Genomic DNA, 12,711 nt, shown 5'->3' with positions numbered 1-12,711 from the left:
TTTTCTTTGTGAGTATTTATTACACAGGGTGCTGCGGGGAACAGCCTGTTCTAGCGTTTGAGTCTAAGGTCTATTTTTTAGCACCTGGCGGCTCTTTTTTGCTTCTCATCCGTAAATAACCTGCTCTTTCACGTGATTCAGTTTATTTTGAAAAGTCTCAACAGGATCTTGAGCTTTATTGTGAAAGGTTTATGTGGAACATAAACAAGCAGACACGCGATGGTGTTACTGTCATTGTTGCTAACCACAATGCATAAAAACAGGCGCTTGTCGGTCTGTAGTGTGGTTATATTAAATATAAGAGAAAGAGAGAACTTTAAGAAATTAATATAGCCACTACAGTGTCCATCAAAACGATGAAAAAATATTGTCGTAAACAGTTTATTTTGCGACACCAAGAAACACACAATAGCGTAAAATGAAACAATAGACGTTTTTATATCGTTAGCCGATATATATCATTATATCGAACAGCCCTACATTTCACTGTCTGTACTTTTTCCACTTTCACTTGAGTAAAGAAGTGTGGCACTTCAACTTCTAATACAGTATTTTTGTAACACAAGTATTTGTACTTCTACCTGTGACAAATTTGTGTACTTTTGCCAAAAGATAGTGATACATTGCCTTTTTTATTGTTCATAGAAAATACAATATGACTAGACGTTTCTAAAATGAGATACCAAAAGTCTAATTGGGAAACTTTTTTCACTGTTTTATATTCTGCTACACTGTGTTCAAAAGGAACAACCTTTAGTTTGAAGGTGAACTTTCTTTGATTCTAGGTTGCTTTGTGCTTTTTAAGATTTTCATTTTTTGTACAAGCCGGATAATTGACAATCTTGAGCTTCGGTGTGCCAAACCGCATTACATGTCTTGAGCAATAATAAGACAGGCAAAGCAAAACTTACACATCATGTAGAGAGGGGTCTCACAGACCAATAGGAAAATAGGAAATTTTGTAGGCAACATTTGTGGTTACTTTTCTACAATGCCAGGATTTGTGTCCACTATTTTTGATAAACTGACCTTCATCCAGCTGTAGCTTTAGCTTAATCACAATTTGTCCAGAAAAAAGAATAAAAGCCAGAAATTTTAACCCATCCCTGAAATCTTTAATGTCCCGTGCCTGGTGTGTTGGCAGCAACATGCTAAACCCTCTTGGTAACTCCTAAAGCAGGGGTGTCGAACTCCAGGCCTTGAGGGCCGGTGTCCTGCAGGTTTTAGATCTCACCCTGGGTCAACACACCTGAATCAAATGGTTAGTTCATATGAGGCATCTGGAGAACTTCAAGACATGTTGAGGAGGTAATTTAGCCATTTGAATCAGCTGTGTTGGATCAAGGACACATCTAAAACCTGCAGGACACCGGCCCTCGAGGCCTGGAGTTCGACACCTGTGCCCTAAAGTGTCCCGTAGGTAGTCAAAAGTCTCCCAAACAAAGTTAAAAAGTAAGGAGAAACACTGTGTTAACCGAGGATTTTCCATCATCTGAGGTATCCGGTCCTTGTCACATAGTGACGCCAAAATATTTTAAAGTAACATCTGCATATGACAAAATTGCTGCAGTGAAAACCCTTTTAAATAGAAATAAAGCTTTATGTAATGAATAGAAAATATATCTTTGATGTTAGAAAGAAAAAGCAGCTCAGCTTTTAATTAAAACATTTATTTGATCCAATTCTTTGGAATGTAATAGTCAATGAGGAGAGTCTGAGACAACAGAGACAGATGAGTCTGAGTGTTGACCAGAAAGTCAAAGTACAAACAATACTATTAGTCACGTAAGGCCTCACTGCTTTCCAATGTTTTTTTTTTAACTTCCTCATTTCCTTTCTTTTTCTAGATTTGAGACAGCAAAATTACAGAAAACGGTACTGAAAATAAAACTTTTTTTTGTCATACAAAGAAAAAAAATAAAACATTGGCACGTACATCAGTGACAGTACAAAAACACAAGGTGATATTATACCAAGTAAATAAAATTGTTACTTTTCAAAGAGACGCATATAAGCTTTTTCAAGAATGAAAAACATCTCTGTAAATTGTACATTTCAGAATTATAACGTAGTCTTCTGAAACCGTGTTAAAAAGAAGCAACAATAACACTGTCCTCTCTTCCCTCCTTCCTCTCTTTTTGCAAATCAACATCATAAACACATAGATTATTTATTTCTTTTTTAAATATATCAGTGCAACATTTGTTTTCACGTTGAGTGCTGCAGCATCCTTGTAAGTTTAAAGGGGGAGGATATCCTATCTGGTTATTTTTCCTGTTATGAATGTACAGGTAAAACTTTAGCAAGAAGATGAAGAGTTATGTGGAAGAATAAAGCATGAATGCTTCAACGGTCAGCACACTTTATTTGATTGTGGATGCTTACTGAATGGCTACAGAGAAAAGACAGTTAAAGATGGAGAACTGATACTTAGGTGAGCACTTCTCAGTTTGAGCTGGGTGATGTCTCATAATGCTACATTAAAAATAGGTAGAGTTACCACTCATGGTGCAGTAGAAACAGGAAATAAACAAGGCAAAATGTCAGTCAACCACACTACTGGGTTTCAATAAGTTTTGTGCATGTATATTTTGCCCCAACTTAAGGAGCATTAAGTCAGAATGTTCCCATTTAAAACAAACATCTGTTTGAGGTTGTCAGATAGTTAGAGAGTAGTAAAAAGTTTTCACCAACATTTTCTTTTTACGGTGTTTTAAAGAAGAGACCCATATAACAAGAAGTTCAGCTAAAAAGCTAAAGCACAACAAAGCAGTCTTTGTAGAACACTTGCTGTTCTTAGTTTTTAACCAGTTTTCGAAGATAAATACCCTGACTTTATATTTCACAAACACCAAAGTTGGTAAGTGTAAAGGTTTACTATGGTTTACAGTAAATAAGGCATTAAAATGCTCAAGCAAATTAAAGACCAAGTACAAACCACATGAAATAGAAATACAAAACCAAATCTCACAAAATAAACTCATTTTAAGATTTTTTTTTAAAGTGAAAACAATTTTAAATTTCCAGCTGTTCTTAATTATTCATTCCTATCTGAAAATGAAACCAGTCTGCTCAATAATAGATGCTGTTAGACCCTAAAGAGACTGAAAGAGATGCTTGAAGTCCATCACAAGGGTCCCAGACCACTGGGCACCCTTCTGCTTAAAGCTCTAGCAGTCTCATTGTGTGCCAGTGGCGTTCAAAAATAATCTTAACAATCCATCCTCAACTTGTTGTCAGCATCTTTATGGTACTGAGGTTACCCTGTACAAAAAAATCCATCATCTCTTCTTTCAAGGCATATCTGATGCTTTTCTCCTTACTCTCATTTCCATGTCTGTAAAAACATAAGTGAAAACCAGGGAACAGTTAAATTCAAAAACCACAAAAACAACAGGTCTGTATCTCTTTGTTTTTCTATACATTATCAAAATCCAAATGATAAACAGTGACATTTCTTTCAGCATAGAAAGGATGCTGCAGCACTGGTGTCTTTCTCTATAAAGAGGGCGCTCAAATATATTAAAACCTATGTACAATATGTTGGATGTGTCGTGAAAATGAGGCATTCGGGGCTCCTACACATTTTCCATCTGGAAAATTCCATAGATTTCACAAGTTTTCCTAAATGTCGCCTAGATTTTAAAAGTGTGTCAGTGCCACTGTCATTGAGGCATGAGGATCTACAGAGCTACACCAACACATGTGATATTTGACAACACACTACAACATTAAAAAGTTTGTAGGTTTATTATCACAATGTGGAAACGTTTTTTTTTTCCATTTTTTTTCACATCCGTGTAGGAACCCCAGATGGGACATTAGCTGATGGGAAAACAACCAGCAGAAAAAAAAGGCAACAGAAAAACTGGAGGAAAAAAAAAGGCACTGTCGGAACTAGACGCAGGTCAACAGGCAGGGACGGGTCCCCGCTTTTCACACACACACACACACACACACACACACACACACACACACACACACACACACACACACACACACACACAGATGCATGCTGATCATGTACACAAACATGACTGTAATGATACACACCTCTACAGTCAGACTACTACCCATACACACCTTATATACAGATGTGTATGAATGTGACACACACACACACACATAAACACTTTCATGCACACATGGGGACGGGGACATACGGCCAACAAGAGCCAGATATCACAATAGCATATTTCAAATAGTTTGCCTGTTCTGTGTAACAATGACATCTGAAACAACAAAAGAGGAAAAAACAAAACAAAAACCAAGCAAACAAACAAACGAAAAAAAAAAAAAAAAAAACATTTTATCTTTCCAAATAATACTTTCATCTGAATTGGTCTCAACACCAGCATGTGATTACATGAAATCAACAAAGCACGCCGAAAAACAAATAGAATCCTTAGTTTTCTTCTTTTTTCTCTTTTTTTTTGCTGTACAGATTCTTTATACACAGTGCCCCCTATTGGTGAGTCCCTTCCACTGCTGCTCCTGAGAAATAAAATTACATCGGCTCACTTTTCAGCCCACCCTGCCGTCCCATTGGTGGCTTCAGCCCTGTGTTCCACTTTCTTGATTGGCTGCATCGAACGTGTCCATGCGGAGCAACTGCAGCTCCGTCCCCGTTTCTAACTCACGCCTCTGAGTAGTTAGTCTGTCCATTTATCTTGTCCTTCTTTAGTTTCACACCATCTACCAGCTCAAAGTTATAGTTTTCAAGGGCAGATAAGTTCCTGTCTGTCATGCTGCCCTGTGAGCAGGCACAGTACAGGACAACACCGCAGATGGCGCCCAGGAAGACACCCAGAGCTGACATGGCAATGATTGTGATGAGGATCGGGTCCAGGGTCTTCAGCATGTTTCCTGGGCTGCCAAGTGGACTGTTTTCTTGTGAGTAGGTGTCCATGGCTGCAAAAGATTAAAAAAAGATTCCATTTAAAATATTCACAATAGAAACAGATTCTGACCCTGAAGCCAGTGTCAAATGTAACGTCAAAAAAGTCACTTCAGTGGATGGAAAGTTTTAAAATGTGTCTCTCAAATGATCCTAAATCTAGTCCCTGATTGTCCTAAACTCTGATTTTTAATGAAAGACATTTTTTTATTTAATTTTTTTGGTTGGAAAGCCCTAAAAGAGGTTGACTCTTGTTTACTAAGTGTAAATGTTCATAATTTTATTGAGTTTTGATCTCCTTTCTTAGATTTATGTAGGGAAAGCTGATGTAACTTCAGTGGCTACTAAACTTATAGTATTCTTACTATGTTATAACCAGGGAGGAAGCTGCAAATATATATTCATGTGTACGTCTTGTTCTTTGGTAAAGCGTATCTTGACGATAAACTACATCTGAAACAGAATCAATGCATGTGCGGGTCCTTTACTAGAGGCTTAAGGAGCTTGAGGGTCCTTATAGTATTTTTGATGTTTCTAGGACTGCACTCTTTTGGACAGAGATCTCGGAGGTCTTTCCTGGAATGTTCAACACATTCCAGGAAAGAATCAGATTCAACACATTCCTGGAATGTGTTGAATCTGCTGGACCCATTCACCCAATTCGACTGGTCTCTGACCCAAGTCTTCACCATCCCTATATTTGCCAAGAGGGATGGTGAAAATTCCCCCCTGTGACCTATATGTCACTGCCTTGCTAATTATTTCTTTATTCCTGGTCAACATAAAAATGAAATCTTAGCTTTTAGCTATGCACTAAGGTTGCGGTTTGCTGCATCCTGCTGTTATGAACAATATCTCTTTAGAAATTATATACACAATTTGTTGGGTTGATAGAGAGGAGCAGCCACACTCCCAATTAGAAACACTAGCTCCTGATCTGACTAAATGTATCAGAGTTGCCTTCTTCTCCATACGGAGATTTGCAGATGTGGGCGAAAGAGCAGAAGCAGAAAGCAGAAATCATCAAACTCGGCTGTTTTCTACTTCTGATATGTCAGAATCTACTGGAGCGTAATATTTATTTGCTATTTTGTCAATTGACAGCATTTTGTGTTATTGAAATTTTAGATTATAATAGCGATACATGGAAAGGCCACAGATATCTGAAGAGGAAAATGTGAGACTGAGAATATTGCGCATATTAATTTCATTAGAATTATGTTAAAATATTCTTGTAAAATCTGGGACTGTTTAGTTTCTGAGGTTGCTTACTTGAAGACCACAATTATTATATAAATATCACATTTACAGCAGTACAGTAATGAATAAGCATTTGGTATATGGGAGCACAACGACAACAACAACAACAGATGTAGTTCTTTGACATAAGTAAAACCAAACAAAATAACATGCTAACACAAGTCTGATTCTTATTCTGGCATTGACTGAATGTTTTTCTTTACCAATTCTACTTTGCAGAGACAGAGACAATGATTTAAAGTGCAGAAATGTCCAATAAAAACTGCATGCACTTATTTACCGGGCACCAAGATATTATGTTCAATACTTACGCAGAATGAAGATCTCTGTTGGTGGAGATGTAGGAGGTTTGGGATCTGGAGGATAAAAAAAAGATTCTCTGTTTGCATACAATGCAGAAGCAGGCCTACCAGATGCTGGCATTTCATATCTTTCTTTCTACACATTTTGGATGATGTCCCAGACAAAAATAAGAATATTAGACAAAAAATAACCAAAGTTGAGCTAATATTTAAAGCGCTGATTCGTTCCATTTCTTGCATTTATTGGAACAAGATATGTGTTAGGGTAGGTAATTTTTCCACCAACAGCGGTTCTTCTTTCACTGTAGTTGTTGAAAAAGGAGAAAAGGACTTTTCCTGCTAAATAAAGAGCAGAGTTTTTTTCATCTTGGTGCTTTTAAACAGGCCACGAGGGATGGATCTGACTAAAAAAACCAAGGGATACTGCACATTCACACGGTAGTGACATTCCACTTTTTTTGGCTTAACTAAAATATTTACTCTTAAATTCTGATCACATATTTAACTGGGCCGATCCCACACCTCAACCATAGCTACACTGGCCTCGCACAGAAAAAGCGAAGCACAAAACAGCAATGATGACGATGTTACGTAACATTGAAATACACACCTTTGCAGTCCTCAGCTCTGACTCCATCCATGATCTGGATGTTGTCCACAGCTATGTAGCCTAAGCTGCGTCGGTCTGCGATGCCTTCCACCACCACCTGCAAAAAACCACACAAAGTCTTTCACATGCATTTTCTCATACAGGACAACAAAAAGAGAAGGTTAATCATCCAGAAACTTTGCTGTACATAAGTAATTTTTTTTTATTTTTGTTGGCTAAATTGTTAAGGTGCAAACTGTAATCCCAACATCCAGAGTTTATTCTTTTGTTCCAAATCATACCTTTCTTTCTCTGCCCTTAACATACTTTCTGTTTGCACATAATGAAGGCAAAAATAACCCCGAAAATCCATCCTAATGGTGAGCCTATAAGGAAAGAATGTTCTGACTCAGGACTGACTTGTCTTATAGTTATCAGTAGTAGTGAATTTACAATCTCTCCCTGCTGTCATTTTAAGAGTCATTACATCCAGATTTATATTACCTGATAGGGGATGCTTGAGTGTGGCAGTATAACTCGTCCCTCCCTCCACCGACTGCCCTGATGGCCACTGAGCGTCCACAGGATCTGCCCCTCCTCTGTCTCCTTCCTGTGTTTGATGTGAAGCGCTCCTGCGTGTTCACCAACCATGTGATACCAGAACGCCATGCACAGGTCAGAGTCTGGAGAGGTGATGGGCAGGCTGGCCAACCTCGCCACCTTCTCTTCTTTGTCCTCATCTTCACCAGTTTTACTCGGTGTGTCCGAGTCAGTCAGCTGCACGTAAATGAAGTTCCCAGGTTGGCCTGCAGGGGGCAGCAGAAGACAAGGTAAGAGGTGATTGTGACATTAGAGGACTCCTGAAAGCTTTTCCAATGCGTTACTGCTGATATTATTCTTTTAAATACATCCCTGACTGTAAATATGCTGATATCTATACATCTTTAATGAATACACGCCTTAATATGACTGAGCGCAAACATCAGTGTGACAATAAAGGACTCATAAATCTCCCAAGCCTTCATTACAGTACATTCATTTGACTGCATTCAGCTGATTACCTTCCTTGTGGTTTGTCTAAACATTTAACTGTCTTTTCATAAAGTGAGTACTTGATAATGTCTGCGATACTGCTTAGCATCAAGCTTTCGAAACCCCCACACACATCAGATTCAAGGACCTCACAAGGTTTTCTCGTGAAAACAAAGGGCTCTCGCTTCAGGAGAAAAATCTGACTTGACATCACAAAATACTCATTTTTTATTAGTGATCTGGTTAAGTCAAGAAATCAAGGTGAAATCATTCATTTTAGAGCTGCTGCTAGTGCTGCTCCCGTCTCCACAGAAACATCCATCACATCCATCAAGCTTGAATGGAGAGAAGGACAGAGAGCCGAGGCATGTTGATGAATTTCAGTGCTATATGTCTTTTAAAAGTCAAGGATTTCAAGGCTGTTCGTTCCTTCTTCAAATTGTATTACAGCACATAACATTAAAATACGCCCATACAAACATATGTTTTGTTAGAAAAAGGCACAAGATGCAACTGCATCTTTTGTTCTTAAAAAACAAAGCAAAACAAAAATAAGTTGATTTAAATTCACGCCATCTCTTCTTATCTTTTTCAAACATGGCTACTATTTTTGGGTTTCTTCCACTGTCTCATAACAGCAACCTTTCAACTTGAAGATAATTTTTTTTGAAGAGGAAGAAGCTGCAGGCAAACATTCTGGTGAGTAGGGCCGGGTAGTAAGCAACGATTTTGTTGGTGCAGCCAGAATACTCTCCCTGTGTGAATGCACACGATGACATGCACAACAATTTGGACCATTTTTGACAACTCTTCTCCATCAAACCCATCAGGAAGCTACAGCAGAACAGCATGCTTCTGATTCTGCTTATGATTAGATCCCCTGCTTTCAGCTGTGAACACTCTGGACTGTTCCATTGTAAAACCCGGTGAGAGATGCTGCTCTCATCAGGAAAAGATCCTTATTGGGAAGGTTGGGTCAGTTCAGATCCAGAAAATGTTTGCCGGCTGTGCTCCATGATGAGTACAGTTTTGATATTTATGGATGGGTTACTGCCTCAAGTGGAGAAGTTCAAGCATCTCAGCGTTTTGGAGGTGGGAGGTTGAGTTATTTTCCCGCCCACACCTGCGGCCAGAAGGTGCTGGTAGTGACCAAAAGAATAAGCTCTTGGATGCAAGCAGTGAAAGTGAGATTCCTTCTGAGGGTGTGTGGTCACAACCTTGGGATAACGGTCATTTGGTCAGTTGTTTGCGCTTCGCAAGGTGACCAAAAGAAAGAAGTTTGGGCATCTCTGCCTAGACTTCTGCCAGATACACTTTACAGGATGGACAGATGGACCTCTTACAGTAATTATTACCCAAATATGTCCTTTCGGACCTTACAGGGACTTAACATTGTGGCATGAGTGAGTGGCTTGAGCCTTTTCATGTGTATAACAGCTCATAGAGCATCAGGCCTACTTAGCTTTGTGATATATTTCCATATTCACAAAGTTTTTGTCCTTCAAAGTAAGAACAAGGTTGGGTGTCCAGTGGGAATTTCTTTTTACATCATAGGCATGTTTTTCCTCATTTCTTTAAACAGAAAAAAGGCAGAGTTGTGAATTTACAGCAGCACGGGGACTGTATAGTGTTATTTAAAGCTTTGTTGAAAATATTCCCATTTCTAGCACAAGAGGTTTCAACAGACTTTTCAGCAGATGCATAGTAACATCGAGAGCTACGGAGCACTCTCCCAAAGCATCTGTCGAGTGCCACTAGTTCAAAGAAAGAGAGAAAAAAAAAAGTCAGCACTCATCACCTACCCATGTGGTCAAGGGGTGGTCCTCTGTGGACAGCGGGAGCCCCGTTGGCCTGGATGATCCACTCAGCTCCCGTACCGGTCTCTCTGGTCCAGCCGCAGAACGACGAGAAGTCAAAGTTACAGGCGAACCACAAGTAAGCTGTAGCAAAGAGACACAAAAACACTCCTAAGAATCTCATACCTACAAAATATAACTGAAAATTTTCCCTGTAATCAATAATCAGCTATTAGTAAGCACAGTTGTTGTGAGTTCAGTCCTAGTTTTGGAAGGTTCTCTATTCAATTGAATTGAATTCAATTTTATTTATATAGCGCCAAATTACAACAGCAGTCCTTCAATCTAAGGCAATATATATTGTAAGGTAGACCCTACAATAATACATACAGAGAAAAAACCCAACAATCATATGACCCCCTATGAGCAAGCACTTTGGCGACAGTGGGAAGGAAAAACTCCCTTTTAACAGGAAGAAACCTCCAGCAGAACCAGGCTCAGGGAGGGGCGCCTCTAAGACGCGTGTCTTAACTATATTTATTCCTATCTTTGCTGGTACATCAAGCACTTTAAAGACAACCTTAAGGAAACAGTAGCCCTTCATTTGAATCCCAAATGCTGAAGTAAACAGCTCCTATCTGCTCCTGTAAACCCTTCCTGAGAACTGAATCAAGTCCCTGAAAAGCTGCTATGCTATGTGACAAACTGCTTAGGTTTTTAAGTGAAGAGGCGTACAGCTACGATCTGGTGCTGTGTTCACTGACCAATCAGTGTCATTCAGGAGGAGGTAAGGGGAGATGGCCTGAAAAAAAGGACAGCAAGTCTCGTAGCATTCCTATCAGGAAGCTGTTCCTGCTGTCATGTGCTCTCCGAGTATAAATTGTGCAGCCTACAAAAGGCTTGTGCAGATGGGGTGAGACAAACAGAGAGACCGTTGTGACTGTATGTACAATGTGCAGCGCTGGAGGGCATTTTCCTCCACATCCTCAGCAAGATGTCAGCCCTGATAGAAAACAGTATCAAGCACGTCCATATGTTTGGGATCAGCACTTTAGGAGAGAGAAACCGAAGAGTGGAGGGACCACGGAGCAGGGCGCGGTGCCACCAACATCAACGGATGTGGCCCCCTTAAAAACCCAAACAGAAAAAACCCTCCCTTTTTCCTCTGCCTCTGCCAGCAGTTGACGGGCGGTATCGGTTCACCGCAGCATCCAAATAAATGCAAAAATCTCTCAACAGTGGACATGTTTCTGAGAGGCTAATAGGATGCAGAGATGACCGTGGAGCTACACAGTAATACCCACCTTACCCACCCACCCACCATCCAGCAACCCCAAGCTGTCTTCACGCGATGCTTCAGCTCAGCTAATTGAGACCCAAGAGGCCTTTATTCTTCCTCCGCTGCTCTCACTTCACCTCCCTCTGTTCCTCTCTTTTACCTGCACTCTCCCTTTCTCTTTTTGCCTCTTTATCCTCCTCACCCAGCCTCCCCCCCCCCCCCCCCCGCTTTATTTCTTTTCCCCCCCTGTCAGAGCTGCCATTTTTTTTAACCTTTCTGCCTATTCATTCCTCTTCTTCTCAGCCTGTTTGCTCAAAATGAGTTGCATTCAGTGTACTCACAAGGGAGGGTGAACTGTGATGTGGTGCTAAAATGTTCACCCAGAAAAGAAAGCCATAAATGACCAAAACAGAGCGCTGCAGTTGGCTTTAAATGCATGTGCGGAATCACAACATCAATGTTTCTCGTTCCATTAACACCTGCAGTTTTTTCACACTATCTCACGAGTCTAATGCCACTCTCTTTTCTGCTGTTGTTTCCACATCTGTAAAGTGCAGTTTTATAGATGAATGATCATGAGTTTCAACCTCAGACACTCTTAGAAAGTTTTAAGTTGTTTCTTTATAACAAAACGCTATTTAAACATTTCCAGTGGGGTTTAAGAGAAATCTGCAGGGAAAGGAACATGAAAAAATGACATTTATGCACAAATATCTTGACTTTTTTTTCCTATTTTCTTTCCTTCTTTCCTTTCCTTTATCCTTCCCCTTGCTGTTGAAACCTGTAGAAACCTTTTCATCGATGTAAGAAGATTTAACCCAGAGAAATATATAGCGATGGCACCTCAAGAATCAGACTATAGAAATTTACTAGCAAATCCAGTACCAGTAAAAGTAGTGGATGCCCCACCCATATGTCCAGCATAACTTAAAATGTTCAATTCTTGAGTTTTAACTATTTCTTTTATGATTTTTCAATATATTTATTCATTTTTTGTGCATAGCACTTCATGAAAACTTTGATTAAACAGATTTTTTGTGTTACATTTAAAAACTGAGCATAGAGACAAGCTACAAATACAAGCTCAGCTGGTATCAGCTGATAGCCTTCCAATTGCATCTAGCTGGCAGATGTGGCGCAGCATTTAAGCTTGCCTACAGGTGTTGTGCATCTTCAAGCCTCCGCGATCTGTGCTGTGCAAATTACTACACAGGGAAATAATCGTCTTTTGACTACAGCTGGTCTGGCGTCAAAGATGAAAAACACTGACGAAAAAAAAAGTCTTTGCTCTCTCTTTCACTCTCTTCCTCTCTCTCTCTCTGTAAATATATAACCTAATAGCACATGTGTCTGTTCTGTCTCTCTCTGTAGTCCGCTAGTGCCAGGGTTCAGCAGTGTCAGGTTCATTTGTGAAGTGGGGCCATGAAAAAGCTATTAACTCTAATGGAGGTCAGCTTCACTGTTCTTCGCGACCGTGGTCAGTACCGTTGGTGACACTGAATAATGGGTCCATTGGCTGAATTAATGCACCGATCTGGCAAAACCCGAGCAGCGCT

The 12,711-nt window shown here is 39.8% G+C and overlaps 1 protein-coding gene across 1 annotated transcript in view; it reads right to left on the bottom strand.

Annotated features, from left to right (window-relative positions):
• Positions 1 to 2,345: 2,345 nt before the first annotated feature.
• LOC146553139 (neuropilin-1a-like) overlaps positions 2,346 to 12,711 on the bottom strand; it is a 96,383-nt gene continuing 86,017 nt past the window's right edge. The window contains exons 14-18 of the mRNA XM_085256110.1: positions 9,883 to 10,020; positions 7,553 to 7,854; positions 7,070 to 7,166; positions 6,469 to 6,513; positions 2,346 to 4,911 (exon numbers count right to left, since the gene is read on the bottom strand). Of these exons, the coding sequence (XP_085112236.1) occupies positions 4,637 to 4,911; positions 6,469 to 6,513; positions 7,070 to 7,166; positions 7,553 to 7,854; positions 9,883 to 10,020 (857 nt within the window). The 3' untranslated portion in view covers positions 2,346 to 4,636. The remainder of the gene's footprint in view (positions 4,912 to 6,468; positions 6,514 to 7,069; positions 7,167 to 7,552; positions 7,855 to 9,882; positions 10,021 to 12,711) is intronic.

This window comes from Mchenga conophoros, linkage group LG18 (assembly GCF_057382185.1).
Source record: "Mchenga conophoros isolate Kocher_MC1m ecotype Shallow Benthic linkage group LG18, M_conophoros_male_GT1.1, whole genome shotgun sequence".
In the NCBI taxonomy this organism is placed as follows: domain Eukaryota; kingdom Metazoa; phylum Chordata; class Actinopteri; order Cichliformes; family Cichlidae; genus Mchenga; species Mchenga conophoros.
This window is presented reverse-complemented; position numbering and strand designations above follow the sequence as displayed.